Source organism: Phyllostomus discolor, chromosome 2, assembly GCF_004126475.2.
Source record: "Phyllostomus discolor isolate MPI-MPIP mPhyDis1 chromosome 2, mPhyDis1.pri.v3, whole genome shotgun sequence".
Lineage (NCBI taxonomy): Eukaryota > Metazoa > Chordata > Mammalia > Chiroptera > Phyllostomidae > Phyllostomus > Phyllostomus discolor.
In genome coordinates this window covers 2,123,221-2,147,106 of record NC_040904.2, presented here as the reverse complement: position 1 = coordinate 2,147,106, position 23,886 = coordinate 2,123,221, and the positions used below count along the sequence as shown (strand labels likewise).

At 56.3% G+C, this 23,886-nt stretch overlaps 1 protein-coding gene across 3 annotated transcripts; it reads left to right on the top strand.

Annotated features, from left to right (window-relative positions):
• Window positions 1–23,102, top strand: TMEM50B (transmembrane protein 50B). Of its 3 annotated transcripts, XM_036017275.1 has the most exons (9): window positions 1–140; window positions 10,094–10,104; window positions 11,029–11,154; window positions 12,677–12,789; window positions 14,445–14,512; window positions 17,411–17,503; window positions 19,134–19,191; window positions 19,995–20,039; window positions 23,077–23,102. In XM_036017275.1, coding segments are annotated over exons 3-9 (477 nt in total). In that variant the 5' UTR covers window positions 1–140; window positions 10,094–10,104; window positions 11,029–11,055; the 3' UTR covers window positions 23,078–23,102. The 3 variants fall into 3 exon arrangements, with proteins under 3 accessions (XP_035873168.1, XP_035873164.1, XP_028359756.1); XM_036017271.1 differs by lacking the exon at window positions 23,077–23,102 and having other exon boundaries at window positions 19,995–20,163; XM_028503955.2 differs by lacking the exons at window positions 10,094–10,104; window positions 23,077–23,102 and having other exon boundaries at window positions 12–136; window positions 11,011–11,154; window positions 19,995–21,380.
• The last annotated feature ends 784 nt before the right edge of the window (window positions 23,103–23,886 follow it).

Genomic DNA, 23,886 nt, shown 5'->3' with positions numbered 1-23,886 from the left:
GGCGCTCTCTCCTAGCCTCCGCCCTCCGCTCGCGGATCCCCGGGCTGAAGTGAAGCAGAGCCGTCCCGCCCGGCTTCCGCGCAGCATCTTCCTCTCTGCGCGCCCCTGGGGTCGCCGTGGGTGTCGTGGGAGCCGGGTGAGTGCCGTCCGCCAGCCTCCGGGGCGCGCGCGCGCGGGAGGGCACCCCCGGTCAGCGAGTCTCCGGGCCTGCGGAGTGCGGCGGTGCCCGGCGGAGCCAGCCTGCGGGTCGGGGGCCTCCGCCGCCCCCTCCGGCCCAGCCGCGTCCCCTAGGGCCGGCCGGGTAGGGTCGCACCTCCGCGTCCCGTCGCGATCAGATGGCTGCACGGGGAGGTCCTGGGAGGTCTGCCTGTCGAGCCTTCCGGCTTCCTAGGGCGGCGGGCCGGGAGACGGGGCACGCGCACGGGGCGTCGGGGGCAGCTCAGGGCTCCGTCGTCCCTCCCGGTGGCTCTGAACCTTGGCTGGGAGTGTTGTCGTGGGTACTTTGCCGCCACTGTCCACGCGGGAGTCGGGAAAGGGGAGGAGATCCGCATTCTCTGGAGTATGAGTCCTATCGTGTGAGTGTCCTTTCTGATGAGGGGCAGCAGAGAGTTGCTGCCGTGGGTGGCAGTTGTGCGGGGGAGGACCATTTTCGTTTTCCAGCTGTAAGTTCGCTTCCGAGTTCACTACAGGGAGGTGCTTAACCTGAAGGGTGAATATATGACCTTTTGTAAGCCCAGGGTGTGTGCATGTGTGTGTGCGCGCGCGTGCGTGTGTGTGTGTGTGTAAGGGGATTCGAGCCTCCCAATGGAATGAACGTGTCGCCAGCTTTGTGCTTCCAAAGACGTGAATTTGTTTTCGGAGTGCCCACCTACATGCACTCAATCCCTTAAACCTAACAGTCCCCCAGGCTCCGACTCCCAGGCTGGGCACCCCTCTTCCCCAACCTCTGCAGTTACTTTTGAGCTGTCTTCTCTTCTTTCCAACCTGCGCAGGTTTCACACGTAGAACAAACGTTAAACATTTTTACCGGTAATAGAGTTGCAAGACTCTTCGTTCATTGTTGTTTTTCAACTACAGTTTACGTTCACCATTGTTTGTATTAGTTTAGGCTTACAGCGTAGTGGCTCTTCCCTCTTACAATGAAAATCAAAACTTATCTTGAGTATTGACGCGGCTGGAAAAGCCGGTTTTGTGGTTTGTTTGGTTTTTTTTTGAGAAGGGGTGGGAGAGGCTTTAGTTTTCCTCTTCCGGAGACACGCCCTTCCCACCTCCTCCTCGGCCCACTAGGATTCGGCGGCCTTAACTGGTAGGCCTTTCCTGAATTCTTTCCTGGAGCCGAGGTAGTGACTTTGTCTTACCGTCTTACCCTTATTTGCTCCTTTTAATGGATTATAGTAATATATTCAGGCTGTAAGTTTCTTCTAATATCCCAGGAGAACATCACGTAAGAAATTCATGCAGCATAGAAGTATGTCAAGTAAAAAGTTACAATTCCTTGTATCTTCACTTTGCATCCTTCACACACTGAATTCCACTCCCCAGAAGGGGATCATACCATGATGCTGTTGGGCACCTGGCTTCCTATGAGGACACGTTTTTGTATCAATACTGTAGACCTGCCGACTGCATAGTGTGCCATTGTTGGGAGGTACTCTAATCTTTTATCAGCCTCTTATTGATGGACATGTTGGTTGACTATGGGTGTCAGCCATTGAAAGCCCTGCTGCATAAAGATCCTTCCCACATTGTAGGATAAGTTTCAAGTACATACTTTAAACAGCTCAGTGTAAATGTAATGCTCTTTTCACTGAGAATCTTTTTATAAATGAAGGGATTTTATAATGTAAAAGCAGAAGCTAATTTGCTTTGATTTGAATGAATTTCTTAGAAGTTTTTTTTTATACTTAGAGATTGGATAAGGAAAAATTTGAGGACTAGGTTAAATAATGGTGAGTTTATTAACCTCCGTTCCTGCTCAGTGGCACTGACTCCAAGGTCACATGGACTCACTTGACTGGCTTGACCAGAATGAATAGAGCACAACCAGCGGGCCTGCAGGAAGAGAAAATTCCACACTGTGTGTGATACCATCTGGCGGGAATCCCCTTGGATAGCCAACAGGAACAGAACTTCTTGTTCTCTATTTAAATAAGTTTCTTTTATTGGGAAGTGTATCAGGTACAAAAAATGTGTAAAATAGGTATGTATATTTAATTTAAAGACTACTATTGCGATAATTGTCACTGTATCTAGCACCAGATTAAGAAACAAAATGTCTGCATCTTCTAGGAGTAGCCTCTATTCTGATTATTTGGTTAATCTTTCTCTTGCTTTTTAAAAAAATATTTACTTATTTCTAGAGAGAGGAGAAGGGAGGGAGAAAGAGAGGGAGAGAAATATCAATGTGTGGTTGCCTGTGGAGCGCCCCCTACTGGGGACCTGGCCCACAACCCAGATATGTGACCTGCCTGGGAACAGAACTGGCGACCCTTTGGTTGGCAGGCCAGTGTTCAATCCACTGAACCACACCAGCCAGGACTCTCTTGCTTTTTAAATAAACTTTACACATCACTGTATAGATACTCACATGTACATATGTATTTATGCCTATGTACATACATGTGCACATACAAACACGGCCTCATAATATATTCCACTTTGAATGGTGTTAAAAACAAAATTCTTGTCCAAGTAGATGGTGAGCATGTTTTAAAGTTTTCTCACTGTTATTAAGAGTGCTGCAAAGAGCTGGTCTGAAGAGGATTTAAGGAGCAGGTATGTATGTGGTATTTAGGGAAAGGAATGTCTCAATAAAGTTGCTAAGTTACGTATAATTGGTTAATGTTCCAAAGAGCAACAAAATCATACCTTTGGGATTAATTTTTCTACCAGCATATAAAATCATAACACCGTGTTAATTTCTGCAGTTAATTCAAAGCTTACTCAACTGTAAACATTGCCTTTATTAACAGTGGACTTTTCATGAAAGAAACTGTGGTAATGAGCCCTGGCTGGCGTCGCTCAGTGGATATTGAGCATGGGCTGTGAACCAAAGCATCGCAGGTTCGATTCCCAGTCAGGGCACATGCCTGGGTTGCAGGCCACGGTCCCCAGCAACTGCACATTGATGTTTTTCTCTCTCTCTCCCTCCCTTCCCTCTCTAAAAATAAATAAATAAAATCTTAAAAAAAAAGAAACTGTGGTAATGAAGTTCTCCACCCGCCCCCCCCAAAGGGCAGATGAGATCCAAGCAGGCTCAATGGGAAATGCCAGAGCTCTCCGAACGTGGGATTAACATGTTGCACTGTAGCTGTGAGCACACAGCCGACCGTGTGAGGAAGGGCCAGTGCTGTCGCTGTTAGAGGGGCCTCTGGGCAAAGATGAGCGGGACAGAGCGGCCGCAGCCTCCCTGCCTTTTACGGGGGCCCTTGCTGGGGGAGTCGGTGGGCAGCGACAGGAGTGGATCCCAGGAAAGGGGATTCCCGCCGTGGGGGCATCTGGAGGACTCCGGTGTCGGCCAGGGACCGCCCGGACAGCAGACACACAGTGCCCGGGAGATGCGGTCCCAGGGCGCTGGCTGCCCTGTGTTCCTGCTGCACATGCGCCCGGCCCTTCCTGCAGCCGTCCCGGAGGTCACGGCGGGGGCCCTTCCGTGCAGGAAGTGACGGGCCTCTGCCGAGGCAGGCCGCGGGGCTGGGAGCCCTGAGGGACCTGCATCTGCACGTGACCAAGGTCAAGCCCAGCCCAGCCGAGTGCAGATGGGAATCTGGGCCAAGTTCGGGGGCATTCAGCCCTCAAGTTGGAAAGCCGCTGCAGCAGCCGGGAGAGGTCTGTCTGGAGTGGCGCTGCTTCAGTCCGCCGGCCTGCTGACCCTGCTGACCCTGCTGACCCTGCTCGTGTGTGCGGGCGCAGCCGGCTCCCGCAGCCCCCTGTGTCGGATCTGTCTGCGGCCTCTCTGGTGACCCGGTGTTGCCCTGGCTGCAGCGGCGTCTTGGCCAGGAGAGGAGCCCTTTTCGGAGACTTTGCCTATCTGAATGCGTTTTGATTCTGTCTTCGTACTTGACTGATATTTCGGCCAGTAATAGAATTTGAGTTGGAAATAAATTTCCTTCAGAATTGTGAAGTGGTTGCTTCACTGTCCTCTTGCCTCTAGTGTCGCTGTTGAGAACTCGAAGCTATTGTGATTATGGGACCTGTTTTTCTCCCCCCTTCATGAACTTCTAGAATCTACGCTTTGACCCATGCTTCAGAATTTGAAACCCTGCGTCTTAGTGCGAGTCTGTTCTCATCCATTCGGTTGAGTCTTGGATGGGCCCTTTAAAACTGCTGTTCCGGGGTAATTTTCTTGAAATATTTTGTCCTTTTCTCCCTTCTGTCGTCTCTGTAGCCTCTCTTCCGGAAAACACCTGATGTTTAGATGTGACCTTGCAAAGCTCCTCTAATCTCCTTACTTGTTTCTTCTGTTCTCCAGCTAGCGACATACTGGTAGATTTTCTTAACGTTTATCTCCCAACCCACGTGTTTGGATTTTTTTTTTAAAACAAATTGTTCATGATTACATTTTTAATTTCCAAAGGCTATTTTTTAGTCTGAATGTTTTGTATGATAGCTTCCCCTTCTTCACCTGGTCTCAGACTGAAGGCCAAGAAGCAATCGAGCACCCTGTCTCGATGAACAGATGTCACGTTCCCTCGCCTCTGTGTTTCTAATGATTTACGTTTTCTTTCTCTGCGTCGTTTGCCGAGTTCCTGCCCGGAAGGAGCTGGGACAGGAGCAGTGGTCCCGCGTGTCCCGTTTTTGGGGTGATACCTGCATCTTCCTCTGGGCCTGATGTCCCCCAGGCCAGAACACAAGAAACGGGGGGGGGGGGGGGAGGAGGCTCACACTCCTGCTAGGGTGTGGAACGAGCGGTTGCCAGCACCATAAAGGGAAAACAGACAGGACCTGGGCCTGGCTTCTCCAGCTGGTGCCCCCCATCTTTCTCCTGGGTCGGTGCTCAGCGTCCCTGCCGCTGGCCTGGGCGTCCGCCCTCTCGGGAGTGCCCAGTCGGTCACCGTTGTCCTGCTTCCAGCTCCCGGTCATTGCCGTCTCCTCGTCTGTGTCCTCCGTCCTGAGGAGCTCCTCTTTCGGGAGGGAGCAAACTGAGATGCGGGCGGACAGCCTGCCATGCTCACCCAGAGGCAGCAGTGGTTTTTCCTGACCAGGGAGGACGGGCAGACCTGCGGGGCCGGAGCGCCCTCCCAAAGCAGCCGTGGCGTGTGAGCCTCCTTGCTGGTAGGTCGCTGACAGTGCGGGCCACCCTGTGTGCCAGACGCGGCTCTCCTCACTAACTCTCCCACCCTGAGGGACGGGCTCTCGTCATCCCACTTGACGTGCCCGAAGACCCTGGCCTTGGCCATTTGGAGCTCAGCGAGTGCCCGGCCACAGCTGCTGCTCCACGACCTGCTGACGGGGTGAATGGACCGGGCCCGGCAGGCCTGGCCAGGGCGAGGCTGCGGGCAGCAGTGGGCCCGGGCCAGTCCTCACCCCAGAGCCCCTGCCCTGAGCTGCTTCCATGGTGTCGACGACGCCGGAACGTGAACCTGGGGCTCCGCACCCTTTATAACTCGCCCTGCTCCAGGCCTCTGCTCGCCCAGTGCTGCTTGCGGGGAGGGTCCCTCGCATGTGGAGCCTGGCTCACTGTCTGGACTGGGGAGCAGGAGGGTCCCCAGTGGTCCCCGAAGCTGCAGAGACCCCTCCGCAGGGCTCCCGGAGCCGAGGCGACGCCCCCCAGACCGGCAGCGCCGCTCTGCCCGCCCAGCTGATGGGCTCCGGGCCTGTGCCGCAGCCGTCAGTGCCTCGGGGGCATCTCGTGCCAGCGTTGTGTCTAGCTTTTCATCACAAAAAAAATTCTAAACATACAGAACAGTTACACAGTAGATTTCACATTTTTACATATTTGCTTTATCTTTTTTTCCCTTCGCTTAACCATTTGAGAGTACGTCGCTGGCACTCCACCCGTGAGGGTGTCAGCCTGCGCCTCCTGACACCGAGGTCGCTCTCCTTAGAAACCGCAGTTCCTCGTGGGCATGTCCAGGAAATTAGTTCCCTCTTCTTCTCTCCCGTCCGAGCTGCATCGCATTTCCCCAGCTGGCCCAGACTGCCTTAACATTTAAAAAACAAACCAACCAGGATCAATAAAGTTTTATACATTTCACTTGGTTTGTTAATTTTGTGTTTTTAAAAAATTATGTTCTTTTAAAAAAAGATTTTACTCGTTTTTAGAGAGAGGGGAAGGGAGAAAGAGAGGGAGAGAAACATCAGTGTGTGGTTGCCTCTCGTGCGCCCCCTACTGGGGACCTGGCCCCGCAACGCAGGCCTGTGCCCTGCCTGGGAATGGAACCGGAGACCCTTTGGTTCTCAGGCCGGCGCTCAATCCAGTGAGCCACACCAGCCAGGGTAATTTTGTGTTTTTGTTTTTTTTACATTTTTAATTTTAAAAATATATTTTATTGATGATGCTATTACAGTTGTCCCATTTCCCCCTTCACTCCCCTCCACCCTGCACACCCTCTCCCACCCACATTCCCCCTCTTTAGTTCATGTCCATGTGTCATAAGTCCTTGAGCTTCTACATTCCCCATCCTATGCTTACCCTTCCCCTATCTATTTTCTACCTACCATCTATGTTACTTATTCTCCGTACCTTTCTCCCCCTCTCCTCCCACTCACCTGTTGCTAACCCTCCATGTGTTCTCCATTTCTGTGATTCTGTTCCTGTTCTAGTTGTTTGCTTAGTTTGCTTCTGTTTTTGTTTTAGGTGTGGTGGTTAATAATTGTGAGTTTGCTGTCATTTTACTGTACATGTTTTCTATCTTCTTTTTCTTAGATAAGCCTCTTTAACATTTTATATAATAAGGGCCTGTTGATGATGAACTCCTTTAACTTGACCTTATCTGGGAAGCACTTGATCTGCCCGTCCATTCTAAATGAAAGCTTTGCTGGATAGAGCAATCTGGGATGTAGGTCCTTGTCTTTCATGACTTGGAATACTTCTTCCCAGCCCCTTCTTGCCTGTAAGGTCTCTTTGAGAAATCAGCTGACAGTCTGATGGGAACTCCTTTGTAGGTGACTGTCCCCTTACCTCTTGCTGCTTCTAGGATTCTCTCCTCCATTTTTACCTTGGCTAATGTAATGATGATGTGCCTTGGTGTGTTCCTACTTGGGTCCTAGTTCTTTGGGACTCTCTGAGCTTCCTGGACTCCCTGGAAGTATATTTCCTTTGCCAGAATGGGGAAGTTCTTTTTTATTATTTGTTCAAATAACTTTTCCACTTGTGGCTCTTCCTCTTTCCCTTCTGGTACCCCTATAATTCAGATGTTGGAATGTTTAACGATGTCCTGGAGGTTCCTAAGCCTCTGCTCATTTTTTTGAATTCTTGTTTTTTTATTCTTTTCTGTTTGGTTGTTTCTTTCTTCCTTCTGGTCCACTCCATTGATTTGAGTCCCAGTTTCCTTCCCATCACTATTGGTTCCCTGTGCATTTTCCTTTATTTCACTTAGTATAGCCTTCATTTTTTCATCTAATTTGAGACCAAGTTCAACCAATTCCGTGAGCATCCTGATCACCAGTGCTTTGAACTGTGCAGCTGATAGGTTGGCTGTCTCATTGTCGCTTAGTTGTATTTGTTCTGGAGCTTTGATTGTTTTTCTGTTTGGGCCTTTTGGAGGGGGGAATGTCTTGACATGCCTGTTGTATAGGAGGGGCAGAGTCTTAGGTGTTCACTAGGGTGGGGTAGCTCAGTCGCTGGGTTGTGACGTGTGTGGGGGCGGGGTCCAAGGATCAACAATGGCGCTTGCTCAGCTCTCTGCTGGATTTCAGTCCCTTCCGCCGCTTCATCCAGGCAAACTGGGCCTTTCTGGCGCTGATTCCCGGGTGGGTGGGCTTGTGCACATTTTAGGACCCTGTGGGTCTCTCCAGCAGACTCTCCTGTGAGGCTGCAAGTCTCTCCTGGCACCTCAACCCCCACAGGTGTTTTCAGTCAGTGTTTTGAGGCTTTATTTCCCGGCGCTGGGACCCCGGGTTGCGCATTTGTCTGGCTCCCCAGTCGTTCCTCCAGTTTATCTGCGCGTGAATGTGGGACCGCCCGGTCCGCCAGCCGCCCTGTGTGCCGCGCCCAGTCCCACGATCCGCAGCCTCGCTGGGTCCGCCAGCCTCCGCTGGGCCGCGAGTCCTCCCCGCCCGGCTGCCCATCTCCGGCCCTCCCGCCGGTCTGGGTGGATGTGTCTGCTCCAGCTCCTCGGTTGTCAGGCTTCCATACAGTTCCATTTTCAGTCAGTGCTGGTTGTTACTCTGTTTCTAAATTGTTGTTCTTACTTTGGTTGTGCAAGGAGGCACAGTGTGTCTGCCTACACCTCCATCTTGACCGGAAGTCCTCGGTTTTGTGTTTTGACATGAAAGAAATTCATGCCACAGTCCTTTGGTGTCTCCTGCTCGCGTTGCTCTTGAGATGGCCGCACCACTGCAGAGACGGCGTGCAGCATCTCAGCAGAGCAAGGGGCCCTTGAGGTAACTGGGGGCCTTTGCTAATCGTTGGGTTCACCCGGGGAGTTTCAAAAAATAGGTGACCTGGTGTCACTCTTGACTTTCTGGCCATTGGGGGTGGGGTGGGTCCCAATGACCTTTTCCCCCCTAAACTCCCCAAGTTTGTATGACACCAGCTCGGCACTGGTCCGCCCACCTGTGCTTGGGAGCCGCCGACGCGGCGCCTCTGTCTCTGGGTCAGCGCCACGCAGCTGGAGAAGGCCCTCATCCTTCCAGACGTGACCCGGACACCATTCACCAGTCGCACGCACAAACTGGCCGCCCGGGAGGGTGGTGCGCTGCGGCGGAGGCGCTCACACCGATTCTGCCCAGAGGCGGAAGCGTTCGGTGTGTGCGCGGGAGGCTGCGGTGGGAGTTTGCGCACACGAGATGAGAGCGGCGGGCGCGTAAGTGTAGCAGTTTGTGTTGCCAAGCCTGGGCCGCCCACCGCCGTCTGTCGCTCCCCGCCTGGAGCATGGAGTGTGTTAAGGGGGCAGGAGGCAAGACAGCCACGGAGGGGAGGTGACACGCACAACCGTGTGTCTCTGGACTGTGTCTCCCAGGCCGCTGGGAGTTGCTGAGTGAATGGCGTGGTCCAGCCCGAGTGTCAGCACATCCTGGCAGAGCGGGGACTCGGGGAGGCAGGGAGAGTGACGTAAAGAAACCACGGGTTTGCACGTATCGTAACGGCGGAACTTACGTCCCCCCCTGCTCCTCGGAGGATCAGTTTGAACAAGCCGGGGACACGGCTGGCTCCGTTTCTCTGGGACAGTGGTGAGATGTGAAGTGCGTTTCAGGGTGTGACAGCCGTGACGGTTGGACTTGACAAGAAGGTGAACTGCTACGTGCCGACACTGCGCGGGGGCCCTGGGAAACTGCAGCGGGCAGAACCGGCCTTGGTCTGGCCTTTGAGGGGCGCGCCCCGATCTCACCCCCCCCCCCCACGCCCACTCTCTCGGCCCAGCCGTGCCCCCAGGCTCTGCCTTCGGGCCTCAGTCCTGCCCCTGTTCTCCAGCCCGACTCCTCCCTCCTCCCAGTCCCCTCGCAGGTCTCGTCCTCTCCCCTGGACGGTCAGTCCGGCCTCTTGTCCCGCCCTCTTGTCACTCACACCAAGGCCTCTCACTCTGCTGTGCCCCGCCCCCCATGGCAGGTGTCACTTTCTGACATGGTACAGCATTTACTCTTAAGAAAGATTTTATTTATTTAGTTTTAGGGAGTGGGGAGGGAGGGAGCAAAACATCAATGTGAGAGAAACATCGATGTGAGAAACAAGCATTGATCGGTTGCCTCCTGCATGTGCCCTGACCGGGGACCGAACCGGCGACCTTTCACTTTGTGGGATGACGCCCAAGCCGCTGAACCACGCCGGTCAGCACTTACCATGTACTGTTTAAGTCGTGTTTAATGTCCTCCCCAAACTCCCCCCCCCCACCCCCCTGCGCAGCTCCACACAGTCAGTGCTTTTGTCTGTCACTGATGTGCCTGGCGCGCAGCGGACGCCCTGTAACGGATGTGGTGGAGGAAGGGGAAGCTGATGTTCAAGTTCAGAAGTGACGAGTGAACGGCCATCTGCCGTGTGAGCTGGAGTTACCTAGGGGAGCTGGGGGTGGGGCGGCACCCGCGGGCGTGTGGGTGTCCCGCGGGTCCAGGGAGCACGCAGGAGGCAGTGAAGGAGAAACCAGGGGCACGGAGGAAAGAGACAAGGACAGGTGGTCAGAGGACGCTGGGGCAGGGGATGGGGTTTCGTCTTTCTCTTAAAACAAACAGGAAGGCAAAGGTCTTAAGCAGGAGGGAGATGTCAGCAGTGTGGGGACACATGGGTGGAGCAGGCGTGGGTCTGGCGGGTGGCTGGGGTGGGGGTCATTGTCAGGGACTCCGCACAGGGTGCAGGGGATGCACGGGGTGCGGGAGACAGGGGAGCTGGATTTGACAGAGGCTTAGGAGGGGGAACTGGGGGACGATGGGTGGGATGTGAGAGGGGAGAAAGCCTGAGGAGGAGGAGGACAGCTCCCTCTCTGGCTCGAGTCACTGGTGAGTGGTGACTCATTCGTCATCGTAGGGAATCTCCTCCACGCGAGTGGGTTGGGCTGGGAGGAGGACGCCACCAGGACTTGGTGGTGTACACGGTGGTTTTGAGGCGGCTTTGCCTGCAGGTGGTTGGACGTGTGGACTGGGCCTGGGTGTTTAGATCTGGGAGTCAGTTGCACGGAGAAGCAGCGAAGGGGAGAGTTTACCAAACAACCCACGCTTTGAATAACTAGAAGTTGTTACGGGTATCACTGGAGGAAGCCCCGTGCACCTCTCAATAGCTGTTCACTGAGGCATCGAACTTTTCTTCCTAACTGTGGTAGATGTGGACCTAAAGCAAATCAGTGTCCACACTTTCAAAGAGGAGTGACATTTCTCGAAAGTGTTCCCTTTGGGTGTTTCTCTTTGCCTTCTCTGTAGGCGGCGGACGGAGTGTAGTGAACGGCCGGCGCTGACGGCGCGGCGATGGCGGGCTTCCTGGACAACTTCCGGTGGCCGGAGTGCGAGTGCGTGGACTGGAGCGAGAGGAGGAACGCCCTGGCCTCCGTGGTGGCGGGGGTGCTGGTGAGTGGGGAGGCCCCGGGGGTGGGCGCGGACCCCTCCGGGCGGCGACTCCCCCTCCGACCTGTTTGTTTCCCTGTCGTTTGGTGGAAGTGATTGTCACAGTTTGAGACGCTGTTTCTGGACAGAATGGAGTAGGTCCTGGCTCACCTGACTTTGTGCATTTGCTAAACTTCAAATCCTCTCCTCAGTTCCAGTGATAGTACAGTTCGTGTAGGCAGTGGCTTTTTTTAAAAAAATATTTTTTTGAGATTCTACTTATTTTTATATAGTGGAAGGGAGGGAGAGAGGGAGAGAAACCTCCATGTGGGGTTGCCTCTGGAGTGCCCCCCTACTGGGGACCTGGCCCACAACCCAGGAACGTGCCCTGATTGGGAATCGAACCTGTGACTCTCTGGTTCATAGGCCAGCAGTCAATCCACTGAGCCACACCAGCAAGGGGCAGTAGCGTTTTTAAGTTAATGTATAAGTCCTTTAAGATCCTCAGAGGCTCGGAATTAGCCAAATATTACTGTGGGCCTCCCTGCGGGGCCCCAGGAAGGGGGCACCACCACCACCAGGTCCCACTGTCCCACGGGAGGGGGGAGAGCAAGGGAAAGGAATCGGCTTCCTTTTCTTCCCACCGTTCTTTCTTTCTTAACCTTTTATTACTAAAAATGTCAAGCATCTAAACGAAAGTGGCGAGAAGGATACAAAGAGCCCCTCTTCTCTTGTATTCCCTTTACTTACCGCCCCTCTTCAAAAAAAAACCCCTCACATCACGACCCACTTTGCTGGAGCCTTTCATCGCCACTCCGCGCCCAGCTGCACTTTCTGAAGCAAGTCTGGCATCTGTTGCCTCTCGTTCAGTACACGGTTCGGTGCCGGGGCCCCACAGCAGTAAACAAACAGCACAGCAGCAAGTCAAGGGAGTGCGAGGCGCTCTGCGCGCCGAGTTCCTGGAGCTGCTTCTGAGATTTTCTTGCTCTTTATGGTCATCTCGTCTGCACTTGACTGGTCCGTTAGCCACGCGTCTAATTTAAGGCTGTTCAGCAGCTTGGTTTACGGTATCTGATTAAGTTACAGAGCGCCGTAGCAGGCTTGAGTAGTCCCGGGGACGCGGCGGCCAGCAGCTCCCGTGCAGAGGCGGAAGCGCGTGCGCACGCGCAGGCAGGTGGCGCGAGGAGGAGCGAGGAGCCCCGGCGGCCGGCCGGGGCGCAGGGGGGTTCGCCGAGCGAGCTCCGGCTGCTGTGATGTGGGCGGGTGAGAGCAGCGGCGGATCGGTCGTTCCCAAATGACGCGTTTCCCTCCTGCACGGAGGGCAGCACCGCAGAGTCCTGCGCAGATCTGAGGCGTTAGGGCCGCCTGCCCCGCCGCTGGGCGGGAGTAAACGTGGATCCGTACCCCTGTGTGCCGACATCCGGAACCCTGGGCGGGACCGTTCTGTGTTCCGCGTGCGTGGTCTGCGGGGAAGGGGGGTGTCAAAGGGCAGGCGTGATGCGGCGCCGCGGTCTCACGTGACGTCCGGGACGCGGGCCCCGTGCAGTTTTTCACAGGCTGGTGGGTGATGATCGACGCGGCCGTGGTGTACCCCAAGCCGGAGCAGCTGAACCACGCCTTCCACACGTGCGGCGTGTTCTCCACGGTGGCGTTCTTCATGTGAGTGCGTGGGGGTGGGGTGGGGGCAGTTCTCGGGACTGGGAGGGTTCTCGGGGCCGGCTGGTCTGCTCCCTGGAGTAACTTTTTTTTTTTTTAAGATTTTATGTATTTATTTTTAGAGAGGGAAGGGAGGGAGAAAGAGAGAGAGAGAGAAGCATCAGTGTGCGGTTGCTGGGGGCCGTGACCTGCAACCCAGGCATGTGCCCTGACTGGGAATCGAACCTGCGACGCTTTGGTTCTCAGCCCGAGCTCCATCCACTGAGCTACGCCAGCCAGGGCTGGAGTAACTTTTTAATCTTAACCTGATTGACGGTTGCTTCTTTCAATGGTCAATACATAAATAAATGAATTCCCATTTATTTAGATTTTTAAAAGTCAAGAATGAGAGCTGAGTTGAGTCAGTTGTCATTTTAGCTTTTGTGAAGCTTGTCATATGATTGTTCTCGTATTTGCTAAACTGGTTATTTACCGTATTTCATCAGTCCCAAGATTGTTTTTTTATATCTTATTATCTGGAAATATCAGGGTACTTTTTATAGCCATTGGATTCTTATAAATACAGTTAACACTTTTTCTTGGCAGTTTAAAAAAATAATGTTGAATTTTATTTTATTTTAATATTTTATTAAATTTAGTTGTTTTATTTTTTATCACCATTTATCCTCCTGTACCCTCTTCCACTGCCATCCCCCCTCCCCCCCGCAGTCACCACACTGTTGTCTGTGTTCGTGAATTCTTTCTCTTTTCTTTTTAGCTCAATAGTGCTGAATTTTAAAAATCAGTTGCATCTTAGATTTAATGAAATTTGTTACACTTCTAGATTTTTTCCGTAGTGAATCATCCTTAAGTACTGTCATACACTCAGCTTTCACCATGGAGAATTATTTTTTAAAACAGGCTCCTTGACTGTGTTTGCCAGTGTTTGTGGCGGGGGGAGGGGCGGGCAGGATTGGGCTCCAAGGAGGAAGAAATGGCTTTTCTTTCTCATGAAATGACTTTCAGGGTTATACATGGTCTCCCTTCATAAAAGAGTTTGACAGCTTGTCACGGATGCCTGTCAATGATGAGAAAATATGTTAAACATGGAGATTATAGAATTTTCTTCTACTGTCAGGGACTTGTAAAAGTTGAAGTTGTGGAAGGTGGAACTGCATTCACTATTTACTTATTTTACTCACGACAGTGAGAGAAGGCGGCTCCAGCCGCAGCAGCACCCGGCTCGGAATGGAGCGGGCCGGTGGGTGTGGGCTCCCCGGGGACCGCTGCCCCCGAGCCCCAGCAGTGGGTCCGAGGACAGCGCCTGACCAACGCACGAGAGGCCTGTGCGGTCTTGTGTGGTGATGAGGGCTACAGCTGGACCGGCCCGCCCGAGGCTCCCGCGTGTGGACGGGAGGGATCAGGAAGACGGGCCCTCTTCCCCGATCTCTGGAGACGCGTGACAGTGCACGTTTACAATTGAGGGTGTTTCCTGGGGGTCCCCGAGGACAGTGAGACCGATGTCACAATCGTATCCACAGGGGGCAGTCAGTACCTTTAAAGGCATCTTCAGTTTCAGATGTTGACTTCAGTGCGAAAACGCCTTCCAAGTAACGAGTGAATGGCGGTGAATGTTTCGGTGCCACGAAAGCTAACGAGACAATTTTGTGTCGCTCCAGGATAAACGCCGTGTCCAACGCCCAGGTGCGAGGGGACAGCTACGAGAGCGGCTGCCTGGGCAGGACAGGTACGGCGGGGGTGGGGGTGTGGCACGGGGGGGGGGGCTGACCGCGCAGCACACGGGGTCCCCGAGAGTCTGTGTGGGGGACGGGCCGAGGTCAGCTGCACAGACTAACCTCAAAGGACAGTTACAGGGCTGTTCGCATCCTTAGGACAGAGTGGCCGCCGGGAGTCACTGTTCTGCACGTGTCACTGCCCACCCTAAAGAGGGAACATGTCACGACTCAAACCCTGCGGCTGCCAGGCTCGGGGCCGCTCCGCCGGTGCTGCTGGCTGACGGTCACTCTCATCCCCGGTGTCGGCCGGTGGTGTCCCCTGCGAGGTGCTGGCCCGATGAAGCATGGACGGGTCGGGAGGTCAAACCTGGGACCCCGCGGCTTTCGCGTTCAGTTCCGGTTGCCCGAAGGGAAGAGCCGCCGCGGCGGGGGCTCAAAGGGCGCGCCGCTTGTCTGCGTGTGAACGACCGTTCCGGGGGTTTCGGTTGCTCTGGGCTGTCACCCAACAGCATTTTCCTGTTACTCAGGTTCTAACCCGTTCTGGTAGGGTCCAGGAGTCTTGGGTGGGATTTCCGTGCTCGTGGGCGAAGCTCAGGGTCAGAAGTTCTGCTTCCGACCTGTCGGGACGAGGGAGGCTGCTCCGTGGCTGTGGCTGGGAATGCGGGGGAGGTGGGAGGTTTATTTACTTATTTATTTATTAAAGATTTTATTTATTTATTTTTAGAGAGGGAAGGGAGGGAGAGAGAGAGAGAGAGAGAGAGAGAGAAACATCAATGTGTGGTTGCTGGGGGCCGTGGCCTGCAACCCAGGCATGTGCCCTGGCTGGGAATCGAATCTGCGATGCTTTGGTTCACAGCCTGAGCTCAATCCACTGAGCTACGCCAGCCAGGGCAGGTGGGAAGTTTTGAAAGATGATTAGGAACAATAGGAAATTTGTACAGAACACTGGTGTGTGCCAGACGCTGTCCCGAATTAACTTACTTATTTGTCACAGTACTCCTGTGAGGAGGGCTCTTCACTGTCCTCACCTCTGGCCGAAGGGGCTAAGGTGCAGAGAGCTTAACTAACCTGTCCACGCTCCCAGGCAGCAAGCAAGTCGGGGAGCCGGGGACTGAACCCTCACGGCCTGGCCCTGAGCCCGGGCCTTCGGCCGCCGCGCCCTGCCGTTTGCATTGGAGGAGCACGTGGTCTCCTTGCCTGGTGTGGTGACCTGTATACGCTTGTCGGCTGGACCGAGTGCAATTCACACAAAATGTAAAACTCACCAATTTAAGGGGCCCAGCGTGCCGAGTCCACAAACGTATGCAGTCGTGCAACTGCCGTCACCCCAGAAATTCCCCTCTGCCCCTTTGGGGGTCTCCGCCACCCGCCCCCCCGGCCCCCACTGACATGCTTTCTCTCACTGTCGTGTGGCCACATAAATGGAGTCATAAAGTCGGTGCCACATTTTAAACCAATAAAGAAGCTGTGAAGAAAGAGCTCGGCTTTCTAAAAAGAATTTTTTTTTTAAGACAAAGGATTTTTTTAAAGATTTTATTTATTTTTAGAGAGGAAAGGGAGGGAGATAGAGAAAGAAACATCAGTGTGCGGTTGCTGGGGGTTATGGCCTACAACCCAGGCTCGTGCCCTGACTGGGAATCGAACCTGCGATGCTTTGGTTCGCAGCCCGAGCTCAATCCACTGAGCTACGCCAGCCAGGGCTAAAAAGAATTTTCATTAAACACTGTTCTGTGCGGTGAGAACACCCCACAGGAGACCCGCTCTCTCAATAAGCATTCAGGCGCCCGGAGCAGCCCGGCCGAGCCCGGCGCGGCGGCGGGCACGCCTCAGTTAAAAGCACGTGCGGGCACATGTACAGTGCACACATGTGCATGTCTTGTGCCCCCAGCCACGGCAGGTCACGTCGCGACTGAAGGAGAGTGAAGTGTAAGAACACATGTCTCAGCTACTGAGAACGTGCGTAGGGCACGGGGTGATTTATTTGATTATTTTTCTTTAGAGATCGTCCCACAGACGCTGCTGTGGGCCGTGTCAGCGTTAACGGTTTTCTACGGAGAATCTCACCGCGACGCACCCACATGTTTTAGCCCGAAGGCGGGCCCTGTATCTGCCTGGTGTCTGCCCTGGGTCTGTCTGGTCCCCAAGTCCGTCCCGGGCCCCTCACTAGGTCGTCACCACACTTCACCCCGCTGGGAGTCCCTGTGCAGCTGGAATTTCCCATGCCGTTGGCACACGATTACATGTGGCGCATGCATGTAATGTGTGGCTTCGGGGGTTGAGGGCCGACCGCCCGAGGGGCCGGCTCAGCCGCTGCTGCTGCGCCGTGTCGAGGGACAGCCTGGCTGTGACGTTGGTCCTCACTCACCTGCGGTCTCTCGTTCCTTCGTGGGGGCCGCTAGCCGAGATACAGTTGCTACTCTATCAGAGCAATTACCATATTTGGCCGTGTGTAACGCGCACTTCTCCCAGATCCTTGAGGGAGAAAGAAGGGCGTGCATTATGTACGGGTATAATGGTGACATACCACGGGCGTGATCACGGGTACACGCAAAATGCGGTACCCGGTGCTTCGACAGTGTGTGCAACAGAGGGAGTTCTTAGCCAGGGTTTCACTGGTCGGCTCAGTCAGCAATCCCGGCTGCGGCCTGCCTGGTTCGGCCGCTCAGCTGTTAGCTTCCCCGGCCAGGGGAAGGGCGACTCCGCCTTGAGCCTTTCATAAGGCTGCCCCTCTGCACCCTGCCCCCCCCCCCCCCCCCCCCGGCAGCAGGCGCACGGGGCGTGGGGCGGGCTGTCGTGCGCAGCCCGCGTGGGGCCCCCGGTGTCTCCGGGGCCCTGTGTGCCTGAGACCCGTGTGCCTGAGACCCGGGGCTGCCGGGGCAGCCACACCCTGACGCCCGTTCCTCCCGCAGGGGCTCGGGTCTGGCTCTTCATCGGTTTCATGCTGATGTTCGGGTCGCTCATCGCCTCCATGTGGATCCTCTTTGGCGCCTACGTCACCCAGAGTAAGTGTCTGTCCCCCCTTCCTTCATGTCGGGGGGCAGAGTCTCACACGTCTTTTTTGTGTGGCTCACTCCGCCTGGAGTGAACGCCCGCGGAATACTCAGTTCGCTCGCAGGTGCGTCTCTGTGGGAGGCACCCGAGTCGCTGGGCCTGCGGGTGCAGTGGGGCAGCCCGGCCCCCAGCCCCTCGTGCTCAGCCCCGAGCCCGCCGAGGGCTGCCGGCCGCCTTTCTTCACTACCAGCTCGGCCGCAGTACCTGACCTGTAGTGACACAGGGCTCATTGTAGTCTTTTTTTTCCATTTAATATCAGATTAAAACAAAAAGATTTTATTTATTTTTAGAGAGGGAAGGAGGGAGAAAGGGAGAGAAACATTGATGTGTGAGAGAAACCTTGGTCAGTTGGCCCCCGACCAGAGGCTGACCCCGCAGCCCGGGCATGTGCCCTGACCGGGCATCGAACCAGCGACCTTTCGGTTGGCAGGCCGGCAGCCAGGCCACCGGCCACACCAGCCGGGGCCGTGTTCAGGTGTGTCCTTGCAGCGGAGCGGCCGTATCTGACTGTGGGCGGCTGGTCCCTGCCCGGGTGGGTCTGCTGGGTAACATTCGTGCCCGGTGCTTCTGTCCTTAAATCCAAAACATTCTGAACGCCAGAACGTGCCCTGCCCCAGGGGTCCCAGAGGAGGGGTGTGGACCTCAGCATCTTTCTTCCCGCCGGTGCCTCCTCTCCCTCACCTGGCCGGAGGTGTTTCTGTCGCAGCTACGAGGGGCGTTCCTTAAGGGCGGGACTGACCACACGTGTGGTCCTCACGCAGGAGCCGCTGGTGCGGAGGAGCGAGCCCTCGCACACTGCAGTGGGAGAACCGCCCTCACTGCCTTCTCCCTCCTCTCCAAAGGCAGGAGTCCCTTCCAGATACCGAGCCTGTTCGCCCTCTGACCTCTCGGAGCCATGGGGTCCTGCTGTTGCCCTGCGACCCCCAGCCGACCTTTTAATGCCCTCGGCAGATCCCGGGGTCTCACAGTCTTGTCCGTGTGAGGTCTCGGAAGTGCCCGTGTCTCCCACGGGGCCCAGAGCAGGTCAGGACCAGAGGACGGGCTGACGGTGTGTCACTAACATGCTCACCGCGTGTGTCTGAAACACGTGCCCCTCCAGTTCGTGCGGAACACCGACGGGACACACAGTTCCCGTGTGCAGCTCACCCGAAGGAAGGGCAGTGCATTTTTTCAAAAGAGTTTATTTCTTTTTAGAGAGAGGGGAAGGGAGGGAGAGAAAGGCAGAGAAACATCGGTGTGTGGTTCCTCTCGCACCCCCTACTGGGGAATCCGGCGTGTGAACCAGGCACGGGCCCTGACTGGGGATCGAACCGGCCACCCTTTCCTTCCCAGTCCAGCGCTCAGTCCACTGAGCCACACCCGCCAGGGCAAGTTCATTGTCTTTCATCCGGAGCGAGAGCAGTCTTTTGTCTTGAGCGAATGAGATTCACGTTTTCTTTCTTCAGTTTCATCGCCGACTTCTCAGAGTTCGGGAATACCAGCAGGATCGTGCAATGCACCAGGCATGTCCAGTGGACGGCACGGGGGCTTGGTCCCCGCCCCCTGCGCTTTGTAACCTTCTGTTTCACTTTGTGTGTGCAGATACCGAGGTTTATCCGGGGCTAGCCGTGTTTTTTCAGAATGCACTTATATTCTCAAGGTAAGTCGCCTAGTTTCTTACCCACACTTAAAACGTTTACAGAAATGTCATCTTCACTGTAAGAGCAGCGCGTACAGTGGGGCCTGCGTAACTCCCTGATGTTAGTTACCGTGCACAGAACCCCTTTTAAGAAGGTAAAAATCCTACCCCTGTGTGAGAGCACACGTACCCCGTTTAATTAGGGGCCTGCCGTGTGCCCAGACCTCTGCGGGGTGCCTTACGGGTGTTGCCATTTTCACTCCCGCCTGATGACCCTCAGTGTATTGGCAGGCAGGCTCAGAGTTGGCCCAAGGACCCCGGCCGGGAAAGGCAGAGCCGGCGCGTGCCCAGGGAGGGGGCCGCTCCGCGGCCCGTGTGCCGGCACAAACGGGCAACAGCGTGCAATAGGGGCCTTTATTTTTAACAACAGACATCAGAGTTCATACTGACTACGTATGTTCCATGCACAGTCTGATTGGGGGGTTGTTTTTTTTTAATTACGCGTTGGAGATAACTTAATGTATTAAAATAAACAGCACTAAATGTATTTTTAAGGGCTGTCTTCTAATAGGCCCCCCCCCAAATGAAGCCCGTCTCCTGTGCGTCTCAGAATGAATGTCTTTTGATGTCAAGACTCAGGTTTAAATAATCGTGCTCACCAAGAGATGTAAAATGTGTTACGTTCCTTAATTAAAAATATTAATGGAACACACACAGTCCCAGTACGCAGCTCATTCGAAGGAAAGCGGTTTTTAGAAACAGCCCCCGTTTGTAAAGCTGCCCCCCGTATGCTCTTCCTCACGGCCGGTGTCCGCCCCCCGCAGCACCCTGATCTACAAGTTCGGGAGGACGGAGGAGCTGTGGAGCTGAGCCCGCCGCCGGCGTCGCCTCCTTCGCGCCTCCTGCCTGTAGATGCGTTGTTACCTTTTACGGTAGTTTACACATTGCCAGATGAAATAGATTGTACGTTAAATGTGTTTCTTTACCCTTTCATGCTCTGAGTTTTGAAATAGTTTTATGAGATTTCTGGGGTTTTTAACGACTCGGTTGTTCCTGTGTCTCTGCGGCGGTGGGCATAGGAGGGTGGGGCCCGGCTTGCACTCCCGACCAGGGCGGGCCTGTGTCCTGGGCCGGGCCTGTCTGGGGTCACTGTAGGGTCACCTCATCCCTCTCAGTGTCTCGAGGTCCCGGAGACAGACAGAAGACTCAGCCCCAGGTAGCCGGAAAAAGCACTGACCCCCAAAAAGGGTATTTCCGCAAGTTGTACTTGATTTTGGCTTAAAAATGAGATTTTTTTTTTAAGGAAACGTGTTTGTTCTTGTGTTAAAGAAGCGGACTTTTATATGGAGACTTTTTTACGTGCCTGAAGGACTAGTGCGGAAGCTTCTCTTAAAACCCGTTCCTTTAGTACTCGTTTGTCCGAGGAGGGATGGCACGGGGCCAGGTCAGCTCGGTGTTACCGGCCCTGGGAAAAGGCCCTCGGGCAGCTCGGCTGTGTCACAAAAGCTTCCCACGAAAGCAGCTTCAGCGCCCGGCTCCCCCGGGGCCCTTGGCAGCCCGAGCACCTGGGAGACGGCCGCAGCAGCTCCAGGGCGTGAAGGCGGTGACGGAAAGCGGAGTAGTTTCGAGATGAAGCTCCTCCCCCCAAAGACAGCTGCCGTATGACCTAGTGAAAACCAGGCATGTCGTCTGCCAGCTGCCGGCTGCGAGCCTCCTTCCGCTCCGGCGCTTGAGCTTCGGGCGCCAGCCTCCTGCAAACCGCGTCTGCAACCCGCACGTCCCCGTCCAGTCCCAGAGCTCCGGCGCCCGCGCGGGGCCCTGTGTCCGCACCGGGTGTGTCCCCGCGGGAGCTGTCCAGGGGTCTTTGGGCCTCCGCCACTGCTGCTGCTGCGGCCCCCCGGCCCCCCAGGGTCTGCGTGGCCCGTGGTGTGATCGCAGCCGCGCCCTCCCCGCCCTCGGGCGCTTCCCGTGCCCAGAGCGCGGGGCGCTGAGGGGTGCTGTGCCTTTGTCCTGAGACCGCGGGGTTTCGTTCCTCCCTCCCTCCCTCCCTGGCGGTGGTCTTTTCCTCACAGTGTCCGTGAGTGTGTCTGCTTCCAATCAGCTGTGAGGCTAATTCCTTGTGTCCATTCCCTTGTAACCTGTTGTAATCAGCAATTACAGCCCCACGTTGTGATGCCATTAAATATGTCGGAGAAAACAAGCCATAAAAATCGGTTTGCTGCTCATTGTTCCAGTATTCGAGCGGGCCCAGGGAAAGAAGCCGTTGGTCTCTGTGAAGTCAGGGTGCGGGGGAGAGGCCAGGCCGAGACCTGACTGCTGTCGGGCCATGACCTGGACCGGGCCACAGTGGGGGGCCCACCACTACCCCCTCGGAGACGGGTCAGCACCCAGGCCCCTTCTGACACCCATCAGCCCCTGCTGCCTCCTGCGTCGGGCCAGCGCCTGGAACAGGCTCGTCCTGACTGAAGGGTCAGGCCAGGTGCCCAGACCCCGGCCTGCTAATGACCCCGCCAGGCCGGCTCCCACCTGCCAGACTGCCCATCACACAGCTGTCCCGACTCACTGGGCCGCCCAAGGCTTAATCGAACCCTCTCCCACCGAGAACGACAGACACCTGGCACCAGCCACCGTGGCCGGGGGCAGACTGAGCTCCCACACCTGGGAGCAGCCCGGCCCTTTCCCTGCCCACTGTCCCTGCTCACACCCTGGCCCCCGGAGGCCCCCGCCGGGAAGAGCAAGAGACTGACCCTCCCCCATACGCCCCCCACACCCCGCACCTTTTCTTTAAAAAAAGCCCCCACGCCTGCCTCCCCCGGTGCTGGAGTCGACCCCAGCTCAGCCTGGCCCCTCTGTGCAGCAGCAGATAGAGGCACTGGGACCAAACTGCCCGGGGCCCACCACCTCTGCCTCTCTCAGGTTGCCAACACTAACCTGGTCCAGCGTGTGGTTCCCGCACCCGGTGGCCACGTCCCGGACCACGGACCCTGCACCCCTCTCTGGGGGCACGCCCCCACAGGCCACGGGATGGTGGCTTGGGTTGTCGCTGCTTTTTTCCCTGTGGCGTCGACCACGTGAGGCTGGCCGGTGAGACCCACTTCCGCTCACTATCCCCGAGGCCACGGTGGGAGCCTCCCCCTGGTTCCAAAACACGTGGAAGGGGAACAGGCTTTCCTGGGGACCCTGGGGGACTGACGACGTTGGGCAGGACGCCTCAGCCCTGTCTGTGGCTCAGTGGATGGGCATCTGCTGGACCAGAGTCAGGGCAGCAGACACACAGGGCAGACATTAAAGCCCCAGGCCCTCCCGGGCGGGGTCACCTGGCGTTAGATGTACCCCGGCCCGGAGGGCGTGGGCTGGGCTGCTGCCAAGGGGAGAGCGCCCCCTCCCCCAAGGGCTGAGATCAGCAACCCCCCTGCCCCCGCCCCCAACTGGGGGCAGGCATGCGGTGCTCCTGTAGGGGGGGCCTCCCCTGGTCACAGTGAGGGTGTCCCCATGGAGGGCGGGGAAGGCCGCCCTCCCACCTGCCTCTCCTGCGCAGGCATGGACTCCCGCGGCGCGGGACAGGCGTGGTCTGTGCTTGGCGGGCTGTGGAAACCGAGGAGCAGCTGTGGGGCCTGCCACGTATCCTCCCAGTGCCTGCTCCCAGCTGGTCTGCAGGGCAGGTAGGGATGCGGGGGTCCATCCTCCTGCAGAGCCATCCTCAGCCCGGCTTCTGCAGACCCCAGCTGGGTGGGAACGGGGACGCACCGCAGCAGGGCGGGGGGCCAGCCGGTCTGCGGTGGCCTCTGGTTTCGGTGCTGCCCATTGGGCCGTTGACCTCGGGGCTTGGACGATGGGGGGAGGGGGGTGCTCACGAGCAAACCTTCACGGGGGTGAGAGCTGTGGAAGGTGTTGGGCTGGCCCGTAAGCGCCACACCGAGCTCCTCCTTCCTGTCCCTGCCTGTAGGGCGTCTCCACCTCCAGGAGGAGGAGGTGCCTGGGCAGAAACACACATTAGCCTCGGGCCACCCATGGTCACTGCAGGCGGGCACCAGAGGAGGGCAGCGCACGGCCAGGTGGGCGGGCGGGCTTCACAGTGCTGGGGCCCGGTCCGCGCAGCAGCCCCTGTCCGGTCTCTTCCACACAAGGCCCGCGACATCTACTGGGGGAGCAGGGCCACGCCCCTTAGCCCGGCCCCTCGGCCCCGCCCCGCAGCCCCGCTGGGGAGGAACTGCGGGTTCAGCCCACAGCTCCCCCCCCAGGTTCGGGCCCCAAATCGGCGCCGCTGTGTGTGCACACGGCCTCTGGTCTCGCTCAGGCCTTCCCAGCCGAGGAGCTAACCGAGTTGTTCTCGTGAGGGACTAGAAAAAACCCTGGTGCCCTGGCTGAATATATCCAACGGGGGGGCGGTCACAGGTCAAAGGACACGCTGTTGCAGAGGCTCAGCATCCCACAGAACCCACGGGCAGCCGGGTGGCGGGACAGTGCCCTTGAACAACAATGGAGTCACTCGCTGGGCGCCAGCTCCAGCCGGTGGACAGAGGTGCTGTCCCGGGTGTTCATTCATTGAAGTGGCCCGTGGGGCCTGCTGCCCCCTCGGCCAGACAAGGGACTGGGCCGAGGCAGCAGCACCGTGACTGTGCAGCTGTGGACAGCAAAGGACAAGCCAGCGGCCCTGGCGCTGGTCTTGGACCCCAGGGCACGGTCATGAGCGCCCCGTCATCCCTGGAAAGGGGA

What these genes read in the sequence shown, in the direction of transcription:
- TMEM50B (XM_036017275.1), top strand. Translation starts at nt 11,056, where the DNA reads ATGGCGGGCTTCCTGGACAACTTCCGGTGGCCGGAGTGCGAGTGCGTG. An exon ending in CCGTGGTGGCGGGGGTGCTG is followed by an intron (nt 11,155 to 12,676) that starts GTGAGTGGGGAG and finishes GGCCCCGTGCAG; the next exon opens with TTTTTCACAGGCTGGTGGGT. An exon ending in CGGCTGCCTGGGCAGGACAG is followed by an intron (nt 14,513 to 17,410) that starts GTACGGCGGGGG and finishes TTCCTCCCGCAG; the next exon opens with GGGCTCGGGTCTGGCTCTTC.